Raw genomic sequence first — 14,413 nt, 5'->3', positions numbered from 1 at the left:
GAGATTTTTAAAGATTTTTCAGTGACTGTGCAGAACGCTGTATAACATTACTAGTGGTCATGTGAACCCAGTCGATCCTGACAGTGGCTGACTGTGCCACTGGAGCGGTGACCACTTGGCTGTGTGATCAGAGACCTTCTGGATTTTGTGGAGTGTGGCTCAGTGTCCTATAGCACCGTTCTGTAGTGAGTTTGGAATGAAAGAATTTGAGTAGAAGGTTAATACTTTTTTTTCCCCTATCATTTGACAAAGTGCCAAAGATTAGCTGAAAGTTGTGCTTTGCAAGAAAACATTGCTTTGTTATTTGCCTGCTGTTGTCTTCTATATTCAATATGGTTTGCTCCCAAATCTGTTTACTGTAAAGGAAAGTCAAGCATTTCTAAATAAAGGGATGCAGCTATATGCTACTTTTTGGCACCACAAGCTCCTCTGAGAGGGTAAGACCTGACACCTGATTACATAGCTAGGATGGTACTTCTGAAGCTATACTGATGACTGTCCAAATGGCAAAACTGTTGTTCTGTTTTTCTGTTTGTCTCTTGAGAGAATACCAAGCTGGAAGGCTTATTCTACCACCTCTTCCTCTAGAAATGAGCACTTTCCTGGTGCAGAAGGGGCTAGTTTACTCCATACTGCATGTGGTGATGGTTTCTAACTTCTGATCACTAGTAACCTTGTTGCTAGTGCTGGAGATAGGAGTTCAAGAAGATTTTTGCCTAATTTGAGACTTTCAGAGGTTGTAGAGGCCTGTCCCATGGCTTTCTAGACTTCACTTTGCAAGTAAGTCAAGCGCTGGCTGACAGTCCCCATCCTAACAGTTTGTCATTGTTCAGTTATTTAGCTCCAGCATAATCCTTGCATGAATAGAATTTCTTGTGTGTCTTATAGAATAACCTTTTATATCATTAGTATCTGCAGTGATTTTTCCCTTTAGAAAGTGATTCATGTCCTCTTGCAGATAGGAAAGACATAAAGCATTATTCTGCAATCGCACAAGAAGCTCTATTCATTCAGAGTTTATGTTGTGAAGCCAATCCTGTATCCTCAGGGTTGGAGTTGGTTTCGTGGCAGCAGTACTAATTACAGAATCTTTCTACAGTATATCTGAACTGGGGGCTGTTCTAGAGCCACAGCTGGAACGAAATGGTGGGCTGAAAAGAACAAAGTATGAATGTTTCTTAACACATTCAGTCTTTCCATTGTTGCTGTTCATAAATAATAGGTTTTAGTCACGAGCCGGAAGTTACAACAAAAGCCCATTCAAGCTAAGCTTCAGACCAGGTTCCCAGACCTGCTAACATGAATACTTTTCTCCTAGGCTTTGTCTTGACTAGGTTTACATGCTGGATCATGTTTGATGGATCACTGTAAAATAAAGCTGCAAGCTGAGTGTCTGCTGCCTTGGTCGAGCCAGTGAAGAAATTAGAAAAATAGTTTCTGCTTTGCATCTATATGCATTTGTGCTGCCCATACAATTTTCTTTTTTTTTTTTTCCTTGCATAACTGGAGTCAAGTACTTCAGCACCTTGAATAACCTCAGTATGTGTTTGCAGACAGTCATAATAAGGCAAGTTGTAAATAATCACTGAGAAAACATTAGTTAATCTAGTTGAAAAAAGAATATCAGGTTTTTGATATTGATTATTTGATTAGTTTCTTCCCTGACACAGCAGAAAAAGGTGCCGATGACAGAGGCAGGAGCTAGCAATCTTGTGTTAGGCTTGACAAGTTTGTGTCTGGATTATGTCGATATGTGGTAGTGCCAGAGAAATACAGACAAATTGGAAAGAGATTAGAGAATGCAGCACACACAGATATTTATATAGATATAAACCCAGACTGTTCTTTGGTGGTAAAAAGAAGACCTGTCTCTCCTTGCTGTGTACGACACAGAGGGAGGAAGGAGCTGTGAGAAAGTCCTGTGCTTTTTCAGAAACAATATTAATTCTTCATCAAATCTGCTGTCCTGAAGACCTCTACTTTCTCTAAATATTACATTACTTTTGTTTCAGGAAATGCCAGAAAGCTTGTTTGTAGTTGCTGGAGGCTCAGAAAAGGAAGAGCAGCAGACCTCTTACCCTTGATGTGTTAGACAGAAGGCATTCTCAGGGAGTCCATGGATCATTAGACTTTCTGGAGGCGCGGGAGCATGGATTTTCCTGTCTGAACAGAGCCCGTTAAGTCCTAAAAGATGAAGACATTGGGGAGCCAATAGTACTTTTTTTTTTTTTTTTTTTTAAACTATGGCTCCAATTCAGCAGTGTTCAGTTCACTTGATAGCAAAGCCTGAGAGTCAGTGGCTGGAGGGTGTGGAGCCCTATTACCTAGGTAATGGTATAAGCACCCCGGGGTTTAAAAACGGTTCTGTTTACGCCCTTTATCCCCTGGCACCCTGACTCACTGCTGTGGCTGGGGCACACCTCGTACCTCTGATCATCTCTCTGGAAGGCCCTCCCGTGCCGCTGGGGCTTTGGGGCAGTGCCAGTGGGCGTAGCGGGGGGCAGGACAGGCGCAGAAGCCTACTGAGAAGCTGGCCCTGGTACAACACGCAGCTTGGCCTGCGGCGTTTGATAGGCAGGTGGCAGCCTGTTACAGATACCAGCGTGGCAGTTGGAGCAGCTAGCTCTTAATCCTGAATGCAATCATTTCAACGCTTTCTATAATCCAAAGAACAAATCGGGAAGGTTTCTTTACAGTGTGCCGTTCTACCTGGTTGCAATGAGCAGATGTGGCACATTACAAATTCCATCAAATAAATCAGTGCTTCTCATTTTCAAATTAAGGCTTTAAAATATGTAAAATGTGAGCGTTCAGCAGTCTTGTGCCATCCCCAGTCCTTAACTACAACAGCACCAAACTCTAAGGTACTTCCCTTTTGTGTGATACTTTTGTACAGGCTTATGAGCTAAGATAGGGGGGATGTAACATGCACAGAGTGCAGTCCTTTCGTCAGATGCAGGTCTGGCTTTTTGCACAGTGCTAGATATTTACTTGTGAAAACAATAAGATAAACCCATGCTGTAGTGTGACTTAGCTGTGATATAATCATGTTTTATGAAATGGATTTCTGTTTGTACGGGAATAGAGGGTGCTCAGAATTTCATTGGGGTGTTTTAATTTGGTTATTGAAGTATTAAAGAAAGATGAAGCAATGTCTGAAATTTGACCCCTGAATCTGGGATTTCCTATCTTGTCATAACAAACTTAAGCAGCCTTTATTTTTTTTCTGGTGCAGTTGTGACCATGATGATAGGAAATGCAGCTGGAAATGGCTATGCTACGTATAAAACACTACATTCCTAGTTTTCACAGGATTAACCTTTATATGAGTGTTACTTTCTGCTCTCAATGTCTACACAAGCAGACTTATTTAATAAAGTCTGCTGCTATTTATGGGTTGTAAGAGAATGAAAAACAGTTATTCCTCCGTAAAATATTTTGCCATGTTCCCAGAGACCTTGGTGAAAGGCTAATGGAAGCCAGTGTGGCCTTTACTAAAGGCCATGCATTATAAGAGGCATTCATCTACTTTGCTCCAGGCTGTTTGCAGCTTTTTATAATCCAGAGAGCTTGGAAATCCTGAAAGTACTTTTCTCTGCTGCTCTTTGCCATATCTTTAGAGCCTGGAAAGTGAAAGCCAGAAATTCACAACATGATCAAAATGTTTTGCTCCATTAGAATTAAAGGTAGTGTTTTGTTCAGTGCGGGGAGGGGAAGAAAAGCGAGTCTGAAAAAAAAACCCTAAAGAGTGGTTAAAATAGAGCTGTTAAAATGGCAACACACAGGCTGTCTGTGTATAAATATAGGCTAGCTGCTCAGCAGTGTTCTTATATGGTAGATCTGAGTGAAGGAAAAATATCAGCCCACTCTTGTTCTGTACAGCCTGCATGTTGGTTGTTACGGTCTGGTGCCATATGTTTGGTAGTAGACAAGGCTGCATATTGCATGGAAATTATAATGACTCTCACCTTTTTTTCTGTTACAGGGATCTACCTTACCATTGTGAGAGGGAAATCGCACAAGCATACTGTGGGTTTTTTGTCTGTACATGCAACTTGATGATCTTTCGCCGACCCACCCTAAAAGAGAGAAGGATCGAACAAAAATCACTGTCTTGTCACTTCTGCTTAAGACTGGCTGAATTTTGAGACACCTGCTGGAGAAGCTGCCTGGACCATTAGAAATGGAGCAGCTCGTGCTGCATCTCTGATCAGCAAAGCTTTCTGCATGGAGTACAAGAATCAAGTTGCCTTAAGTTAAACCATATGTGAGTTGCACTAATTGTTGTAACTGATACCACTCCAGACTTCACTAGGGCTTTCCAAGGCAGTAGTTTGTCATGTAGTTTGAATGTTTTCAGCTGACACTTGAATGTTTTTATTAAATCTGGTGTGGCAGTGAGAAGTGTGTGGGGTGAACTTTTTGCTGTTAAATTCATGGTGAATTTTGAAGCCTCACTTCCAAGTGTGATCTGTGCTATGGCAGCAACCTACAGGCTTATGGTCACTTCTGTGAACTGCTACAGTAGTGTGGTGATAGACCAGCACTTCCAGCACACCGTGCATTACTGCACAGGGACTTGCCAGGTGTGTAAGCAAGGAGTTACATGCATAGTTGCCCACCACAGTGTCTGCGCGGAGCTCAGTGTCCAAGATGCCAACCTAGACCATAAAATTCCTGCTCCTCAAAATGGACTTGCCTTGCCTGGAAATGAGGACTATCACCAAATCCTCCCAAATAATCCAAGAATCAAGAAGGGCTCTTCAGTCCAAGCCTCCAGCAGTTTAAAAGATATTACCGGTGAGGCGATAAACCTTGCTAGTGGCAAAATGAAGGAATTCTCCTTTGAAAAGCTCAAAAACTCTTCCAGTCACGTGGCCTACAGAAAAGGAAGGAAAGTTCGGTCAGAATCATTCAGCAGACGATCATTTGATTTTGACTTGATTTATGGACACTTCAGCAATGATGAGAACTGCCCTCCGTGTGGCTTTTTGCAGAGTCCCTCACCTGTGGAAAAATGGCAGGAGAGCAATGATGCTCCAGAAGCCACCATGAATCCCATGGTTCCTTTGTCCCCTCATTCCTTCTCTGAAGAAAACTTCATTACCCAGATCTTGGAAAAACACAAGCTAGATGGTTCTTCTGGTGGAGATATTAAGGTGTGCTTAGACATCTTGCTCAAGTGCTCAGAGGATCTGAAAAAGTGCACAGACATAATAAAACATTGCATCAAAAAGAAATCTGCAGATAGTGTTGGTGGAGGGAACAGCAATGATCCCCTGGCTAATTCAGAAATGATATATATGAATCTGATGACAAGATTTTCTTCATACCTGAAAAAGCTGCCCTTTGAGTTCAAGCCACCAGGACAGAAGGAAGCTAGTGACTTGGCAGAACTAGTTAACTGTTTTCATGGCTTTCAGCAAACTCCCTTCCCACCAGTATTTGGAGATGAGCAGCCACCTAGGTATGAAGATATTATTCAGCTGCCATCTTCAAGTGTAGTTCCTCTCGGATTATCAGGTGATCTGTGTGAGGTAACAAGCACCTCTCAGTCCGTCCAAACAAGTACTGTGAGCTTTACCTCAAACTCCCTTCACAGCATCCCGCAGGAGAGCAGTGCGAGAGCTGTGAAAGATGCTCGTGCTCTACCTCAGTTACCAGCCACAAGCCCTTCTGACTGCACATCTTCCACTGAGGCTCTGTACATTGAGGAGGAGTCTGATGGGGAAAGAACATTGGGGAAAATAAAGAAGGCAGAGCAGAAAGGAGGCTGGGAGAGTTTAGAGCGCAGCTACCAGCTAGCTGGTTGTTCAGATCTAACTGCGGATGCTAAAGCAGAACGTGCCAGAGTGGGAGATGTTGAGCTCTGCCACACTTCTCAGAAAATTACCCCTTTAAAACCTGTTTCAGATTCTGCATTGTGTGGTTCCCAAGCTGATGTCTCCAAAGGAGAACAGATGCGCAGCAGGACAGACAAGGATGAGATAGAGAAACTGCTGCTGGACTTGGAGTCCTTCTCACAGAAAATGGAGAGTACTTTGAGGGAACCGTCTCTAAAGGAGAGTGAACCTGGCTGGCAGGGTAGGCAGGTACTACCTCTGGCTCTTGAATCCAAAAGTAAACCCATTAGTCCCACTTCCCCTTTGTCAAAAATCATGGAAACCAATGGTCATAAAATGGAAGAAGATGACAAAGCCCTTTTACTGCGTATCCTGGAAAGCATTGAGGACTTTGCCCAAGAACTGGTGGAATTCCAGACAGGCAAGGGGAGCTTGTCCAAGGAGAGGGAAGTGATGCAGATTCTTCAGGAAACTTTAAGAACTCCTTCACAGTCCCTCCTTGCAGGGCAAAAAAGCTGTGCTGGGACTGCCTCCAGAGACACTGTTCCAGCTTCCATTCAGCAGGCCCCAGAAGTGATTAAGGTAAGAGAACCAAACCTTTGATGGGATAGTGAGTGAAGGAAACACGGGAAAATGTGAGGCGGGGGGGGAAATATTACGTCTGCTAAGTGATTCATTGTGCTTTGGATGCTGCAGTGTGGAATAACATGCTCAACCTGGCAGAAATGTAGCAGTTGTTTAAATACAAACAAAAAAAAGGAAACTAAAGCCCTTAAGCAAACAAAATATGCCCTCGTGCAGTTTCACCTTTGAGCTTGTTCCTTTCCTGCTGGTGCTCCTGTAGGCTGTTTGCTTGTGGCTTAAATGGGTCCTATACAATAGAGGGGAGAAACAATTTTTCAGTTAACTACTTTATTCCTGGGAGTGGGTGTTGGACTGCCTCTCATCAGTTCAATAAGAACTGACTGTTCCACCTTTCCCTTTCCCATCTTCAAGCAGACTCCAGCAGCCTTTTGTTGTCTTCCTCATCACTAGTTCCGAAAGAGAGACATCCTCCATGGCACAAAGGTCAGAATCTAGGAAAATGTAATTTTCTTTTCCCTGTCCCCAGTGCATAGAGTCATTGTGGAGTCTGCATTGCTTGTGTCCCTCAAGTGAGGAGTAGGTTTTCCCTGGAAAAAGGGTCTTGATGGGAGCCTGCTTTAGAAGGAAGCCAAGGCTGGCTGTCCAGCCCTCAGTGCTTTTCATTTGATAAGAAGTGCCAAATTTTCAAGACAACTTGGTGCCAAACTTCCAAATGCACAGAAAGTATGGAGAAGATTGTGGTCTCCAAAACCTACCTTCCACATAGGCACTTACAAGGTGTTTAAATTATAAGTGAACTTTCACAGCTCCTTCCAGCTGGAGCATGATGTACATGTCTTCAAAGCTGTCCACTTCCCCGAAAATACAGGTATTTGGTGCGATTCTGAAAGGAACTGGGTGGGTGGGGTGTGTCTGACCCTAAATGACAGTGCTGAGATCTTTCTACACTAGGCTCTCCAAGTGTTTCTGCTGTTTCTCTGGGCATCTTTGCTTACAGAAAATGGTGAGCTTAACCTTACCTAATATCTCCAGCATGGGAAAGAGTCTTTTTCCTTGAAGAGTGTACAGTTAAGCAGCTCCAAAAGCTCTCAAGTGATCGCTTATAATAGCTATTCTTGCCTTGTATATTAATTTACAAAATTTTTTAGCATGTGAACGTCAAACAAAAATGTGTTTGATGAAGTATGACACTGACTTTGTGGCAATTTTTCTGGAGTACTTGAAAATAGGATGCATTTACACTGTCAAATAGCTTATCAGTCTGGTCCCTTACCAGCTTCTGTTTCCCTAATCACCCACCTAGCCTGTGTGTTAGTTTGCTCCCAGACTGCCTGCTATGGACACATATAACATGCACCCATACTACAAGAGCTCTTCTCTTCTGTGCAGCAGCACAACCCTTGCTTTGTGTAGGTGCCTAGAACCAAAGATCAGAACAGAGAGTAAGTGTCGTGGGGACGTGGAGGAGCTGGAGGGGGCCTGGGCTGAGCACTGCGCAGCATGGATGCGCCTGGTACGCTTTAGAGGGAGTTAGCCCATAGCAGAGTGGGCAAAATTCATCTGAACTGCTGGCTCTACACTCTGAGGTTTGGTGTCATTTATGGTATGGATGTGGTCACGCACTTGGCTGTGGACACAAGGCCCTAGCGAATACGTCCGTGTTTCTGGATAACTCTGGGTCTGGCTGGAGCTCTGTGTGGTTGCTCATTCAGTACTACATGTGTGTGCCTGAATGAATAATATGTGAAGTATTTGTTATATTTTCTTAGGGCTCATAAAACTGTTATCAAATAGTTGTGTGTGCACACAAAAACGCCAGAGATCTAATACTGATGAAAACACAACACAGCTTTCATTTATGAAGGTTGTGACAGTTTTGATACCCCTCAAATCCTAAGCAATGAAAAAGCAAAGGAAGAGCCACCCCAGACCAGACTGTTTGCTGGCTCACTTGGCCTATCTGTGTTGCAATCTATGCCAGCTTATGTCGGCAGCAGACTTTCCTTTTATCATAAAACCAATTATGATTCTCCACAGAGAATAATAGAATTACTTGCCTCTTTATTTTCCAACTCAAAATATTTAGAAACTAGGACATGAATACCCATGGAGTCCATCAATTTTACAGAGCACATAATGAGCGCATCACACTTCTTTCAGGCAGGCCAGAAGCATTGCATACTTTTAGACTGTCCAACATTTCCCATTCTGAGATCCAGTTTTCAATTGCTTATCTTTAAACCTCCAACTATTTGTTTTAAAATTTCCTGTTCTGTGTGCCTAAGCTGATTTTTTAATATGTTGTTTTTGAAAGAAATAGTTCAGTGAAAACAGTGCAGTTGTCTGCTAGAGGCTAGAAAAAAACCCAAATGTTTATCTGTATTTTTGTCTTTAGATAGGAGGGCAATAAGGGATCCTGGGTGGACTGGCAGGTGAGAGGGAAATGTGGGAAGCTGGAACCAGTGAGTAGTGAGGAAGGTGGAGATGGGGCTCTTGGGATTCTCTAACCTGATCTGCGGAAGTGTGGAGTGTCAGGGGTTTTTTTGGAAGGTAAAGGGTGCTACTTTTTGAGTAAAATGTCATCTTGTGCAAAGTCCTCGGAAAAGTCAGTGGTGGATGTTTTTGACCTTAACCTCTCTATGCCCTTGGCCTACCACCTGTTCCGGATGGCCAATTTGACAAAGTATTTAAATTCAGTTAATGCTTGCAGAATACTTGGTACTCTTGTGAAAGTACCTTAGAAAAATTTGTAAGAAACTTACTCCTTTGTTTTCAGAATCAAGTTTGAGTAGTGCAGGGCTCTGCTCGTGTATTTTGTTTTAAGAGCTGTTCGATAAAGCTTGTGAATAATTTTGGGAGCAGAGACCAGGACCAGAGTCTGATACAAAAAGAGACCTCACACTTTTTTTTTTGTCCCTATTCTGTTGCGTATACCTTCTCAAAAGGATTACTTATGATGTAGTCAGCCAGAAGGAGCAGTCCTGCTTTCCCATTTGTCTCTCCCCCATGCCTCTACTTCCTATTGCATGGTTCTGAATCTTTCTTTACACTGACTACGATGCATGTATACATGATATAAATTTTAGTTAGGTTTGTTTTCTGCCCAGTTAGTAAGTGAAATTGCTCACGCTGAGGTTAGATACAACCATTTCTGAACAGGGACTGTGGATCTGGGAGCAGAGGGTTTACAGTTTGCAGGGTTGATAAATTGCTTTAGACCACTTTCTCTAACCGCATTGTATCTCAGATGGTAGAGCCTTGAGTCAAGTATCCAGAGGCTGTTTCCTCTGGGCTGGCTCTAGGCAGCATCTACTAATCCTGCCTCGTTTAATGACCCATGGGGTGGGTATTGCTTGGGACTCTCAGAATTGTTCCTAACTCACTGTGCCGTAAAACACTGTCCTGAGGCCACACTCCGTGCTTTTTTGCGTCACAGCATCTACACTGCATGCTTAAACAGGTGGCCCAAAGATGGCTCTGCGTGGAATTAAGACTGTTTCATAATCATATGTAAAGTTAAGGTTGACCTGGCAACTTCGTAATTCTGCCCCTTCAAAATGCTACTTCATAATTCTGTGTGCTGCTTCGTTTTGAAAATTTAATGATATGCTTATGCAGGATCTTGTGTGGGGCAATTAACTGTAAAAAGTGGCTTTTATAGCATCATAGTGACTTTAACTTTGTCATGAAATAATCACATTTTCTCAAAATGCATCTGAAATATGATGTAAAGCTTTTTTCTGGAAAATCAGCTTTCATCTTGCATATGTTACAAATTGTTTTGATCAGGTATGGGTTATATCTGTCAGTTAAGCTATACACACAATCTGTACTCTCTTCGAACATCAATTATTCATTACTTCTAAATCCAAATAGTAAAAAGGGGCATTTTTTTCTGTTTGATAATAGTTATTGGAATAAATGAAAATAGTAAGTGAATCTTAAAGTATCTCAGAATCAAAGATGACACAGGGGAAAAAAAAATTAAGTCGGATGAAATAAAAGAATTAAAAGAACTGATACCAAACACTTAGGGACGGTGTTGATGGCATGCGGGCACCTTTTGTAATCAGGGCAGATACAGTCTCTGCTTGTGTGAAGTTGATTTATCTTGAAGCAGACGTCTAAAGGTGGGTGAAACAAAGCCTAGTGATACGTGTTGAGTTTTTCAGCCTTGTTGACTCTGAAACCAAGGAAAAGTCATGCTGTTGCTGGAGAAGTCTGTGAAAACAGTTGAAGCTGGTGCCCTTCTCAGCTACACAGGGTGCATTGAATTGTTGCAACCAGGCTTTGGGGTACAGCTAAGTCCTATGATGGTTAAATCATCAAATCTTTTGGGAGTGAGCCTCCAGCTTTAGGCACAGGTGAGATTCTTTCTGTGTTCTGATGGCTAAGGAAGGCAATCTGACACCTCTTTAGATTTGACATCTCTCACCTTCACGCTTTAAACTCGGTCACTTATAGCAGAGGAATTTCTAAATTGGACTACGGTTTGTTCAGTTGATCTGTAGGCTGTTGACAGCAGATTTTTCTGCTGTGGATTTTGTCCAGTTGACAACTTTGAACTGTTGATACAAGATTCGCTTACTGTCACTTTCTCATAGTACTGTGTATTTCTGTTTTTATTTCTACCACCTTGTGTGTTTTGAGGATAGGAAGTACTATGCTAGGAACCTGCTATAGTGCAAAAAATTGCAATTCAGACACAGCAAGCCTTGTCTCCAAGTTACTTGTATTTTTCCACGTTATCAGTGCAAAAAACTCCAGACTCCTGGGGTCTTTTGTGACTGGTTAATTTGTGAATGAAAAGTACGTAGCTGATTTTTTTTGTTGTTGTTTTTAAACTAACAGCTAGTGGCTGCTAGATCAGTGTGTCGCTCTCATGCATACATCTTCTAAAGCCCCCTGTAGCTGGTCTGGATGCAGCTGTAGAGACGACAGGTTCTTTGGACTACGTTTCCTCTGGAAGTCTGTAAGAGGAGTAGCAGTCTGTAAGCAGGGTGAGAGTTCAACTGAAGATGAAGAAAGTACACTTGCCACAGTTGATATAAAATAAATCACGTTCTGACATGCTGCTATATGAGATGTGCAGGAGTCCCAGTACAGTGGAGCCCTGTGGGCTCTTTAGGCATTGCATTAATGTTTACAAAAAACTGTCAGAGTGAGAAAAGCAAAACTTATTCCAAAACTGTTGCATACTTCTTGTTCAAATCTCCTTTCATAAAGAACTGCATTCCACAGCCCAGGTTGTGGGACCATGGCCTGATGATTGAGAAGCAATAGGAGAGAAAATAAGGTTGGGCGTTTTGATACAGATTTATGAAGACATTAAAAAAATTCCTTTTGTGAATGTTATGTGGGGGTCTCTCTCCTTCGGCAAACAGCCTAATTAACTGCACAAGAACAAATCTATGATAATAAGAGCATCCTTTTGGAGATGCTGTTTCTCTGTCTGTGGTCCAGTCACATTAAGTGATGCTTTGGGCCTTCCAGTCACATTAAGTGACTTTGGGCCTTCTACAGGAAACCGAGAAAAGGACATCAGAGGCACATGTCCAATAAAAGCTTTCTGTTCATGAGGCTTAGTGAGACCTCATTTCAAATGCAGTACCTTGATAAAAGCAAGCCCTACTAGCTAGAAATTGGATATTGTTTTGTGTTACTAAGCTTAGAAAGTGAACTGGCAGAATAGCTAGGACTTTCAAAGTCAAGCAGGGAAAGCAGGCCATGGGACTAGGTGTTTGTTCATTTTGTGGAGTAAGAACTGGGTTTAGGCCTTGGTTCAGCACCATTGTCATGGCAGGAAAGGCAGAATGCACTTTTAACAAGCCTAGACACAGTCTGAGCAAGAGTTCGAAGTCTACTTGCTCAAGGTCGTGCAGAGAAAGAGTAGACTGTTGTCCACTGAGACTTCCTTTGCCTTGTGAGAATCATGGGGAAAGTGAATGAAGAGAACGATGCATTTTGGTGCCTTTATGAAACTGCTTTCTGAAGAACTGCTTTAGAATGCCTGAGCTTATTATCCAAGATCACCCTTATGTGCTTGCTTGGCATTAAAGAAACTAGATGATTTGCTTTTTCCAAGAAAGAAGGAAAAATTGATGGCTTTTGAAAATTACAGCCTTTAGTCTAGAGTGGGAACTAATGCTGATCTCCTGCTTCATCACCTCAGAAGGAGGGACCTCAAACCACTAGCACCATATGCGCACGGGCCTTGGCTGAGAGCATGTGGTTTAACTCTGGCTGAGTCTGACTGATGCAAGTCTGCACCTCAGGTTTCAGCGCTGAAGCACATAAAGTAAGAACTATTGGGGAAGATGGTATATTTAGCCACTTCTGCAGTGCATCTAATTTTAGCACTCTTGGTAGTGGTGGTGGGTGCTTCCTTTCCCATATTACCCCTGGCCTATTACAAGCCAAGGACAGATTGTCTGTCATGTAGCCAGCAGGGAAATAGACTCTGTTGTAGATCATGTTTCTCAATTAAAGTATTACAAGAAGGCAGAAGATCCTGGTGATACTGAAAGATACTTTGAATATCAGTTAAAAAAGGGAGGTTTGGCTTCAGGAATGAGATAAAATCTCTAGATGTTGTCCTTGTGAAGAGAGAGAAGACATACTATGTTGAAGCCATTTGCCATTTTTTGCCTGTAAAAATCAAAATCGAGAAAGCAACGTGCTGGTCTTGACGTGGTCTCCTACAGAGTCCCTGTGCCCCTTCTGGAAAGGGCAACATCTGCTTAGAAGTTGACCAGGATGATGATCAAGGAGAGTTCTCTGCGGAGGGACCCAGACTTAGGAGGGGAGCTAGCTTTCCTTGCGAAGGGCTGTGACTTTGTTCTTCCATCTCGATTCAAGAGGAGGCTGAAGTCATTCCAGCAGGCCCAGGTTTGAACACTTGGCGTTTCTTTTTCTTTTTCTGTTGCTTTGTACTTTTTATTGGATCAGAGAATCAAACTGTGTCCCCTCTAGGCGTGTCTATTTGCAGAAAGTTATTTGCAGCTAGATACCAACAGGTTTAAAAATAAACTTTCCAGGCTTAGATTGCAGAGTTAAAATGTCTTTGTAAACAAGGGGAAAAAATTAACAGCAAGGGCAGTGATTTAATAAGGAAAGGCATTGTAAGACTATTAAATCTTTTCTGTGTTTTTGGTAAGAAAAAGCCTGTTTGCGTGTGTGATTGCTCTGAATGTCTCTTGTTGCGTGGGGAACAACCACAACATTCTGCTGTATTTAGTGGGTTGTGCTCTCCACTGTGCAAAATAGTGCACAGAGCAGCCTACCTCGCTTTGGCTTTTGTGATTTTATCATCACAAGGTGCCTCTTTATGCTGTTTCCTCCTGTCTCTGGGCTGTGGCTGAAGGAGATAACAGAATCATTTAGGTTGGAAAAGACCTTTAAGATCATGGAGATACAGCCAAAGAAATGGAAATTGTACCACAGCTATATTTCTTGGTAAATCCCAGCTGCTGTACTCGCTTTCTGAGACAACTGGCAAAAGATTGGAGTAGTTTGTTAGGACACCAAATGGACATGTAGCCACCCCAGATTTACAGGGGGTCACAATATGCTGAAATCAGCCCATCTTGAGCTTCATCTATATTTAAATAATCAGTGACCCAGTGAGGAAGTTAAAAAGTTGAAATTGTGAGCAGTGCAGCTGTTTCCTAAGAAACAGCTGTTAAAATTGCTCCAGAGTATATTGTAGCGCATTTTGTTTTCATGGTTTCTGGTGGCAGGTTAAAGTACGTATACGAGGTTAATCTCTGGAACATGTTTTTTCACTCCCTAGAGGAGAATTGCATGAAGTAATAATGTGTAGTAATAGCTTGGGTGGGGACCACGAGCAATTTAGAAGAGACTAACAAGAACCATGCAGCACAGCTAAGTTTCCTCTCCAGAGTTAGTGTGATCACCTAAGGACATAATCAGGGTATGGTCTGTGGGGAGAGTTACGATCTCCTAGTAGGCCAACTGGAAAAATT

The 14,413-nt window shown here is 42.4% G+C and overlaps 1 protein-coding gene across 2 annotated transcripts in view; it reads left to right on the top strand.

The window, feature by feature from the left end:
• PPP2R3A (protein phosphatase 2 regulatory subunit B''alpha) overlaps positions 1–14,413 on the top strand; it is a 62,041-nt gene that overhangs the window by 8,066 nt on the left and 39,562 nt on the right. Inside the window, exon 2 of one of the 2 annotated variants that reach the window (XM_075417674.1) lies at positions 3,986–6,425. In XM_075417674.1, the coding sequence (XP_075273789.1) occupies positions 4,437–6,425 (1,989 nt within the window). In that variant the 5' untranslated portion in view covers positions 3,986–4,436. Of the gene's footprint in view, positions 1–3,985; positions 6,426–12,894; positions 13,317–14,413 lie in introns of those variants that run through there. The other variant, XM_075417675.1, reaches the window with a different exon arrangement.

This window comes from Opisthocomus hoazin, chromosome 4 (genome assembly GCF_030867145.1).
Source record: "Opisthocomus hoazin isolate bOpiHoa1 chromosome 4, bOpiHoa1.hap1, whole genome shotgun sequence".
In the NCBI taxonomy this organism is placed as follows: Eukaryota; Metazoa; Chordata; class Aves; order Opisthocomiformes; family Opisthocomidae; genus Opisthocomus; species Opisthocomus hoazin.
The sequence above is the reverse complement of the archived record's forward strand: the minus strand, read 5'-3'. Positions and strand labels throughout refer to the sequence as shown.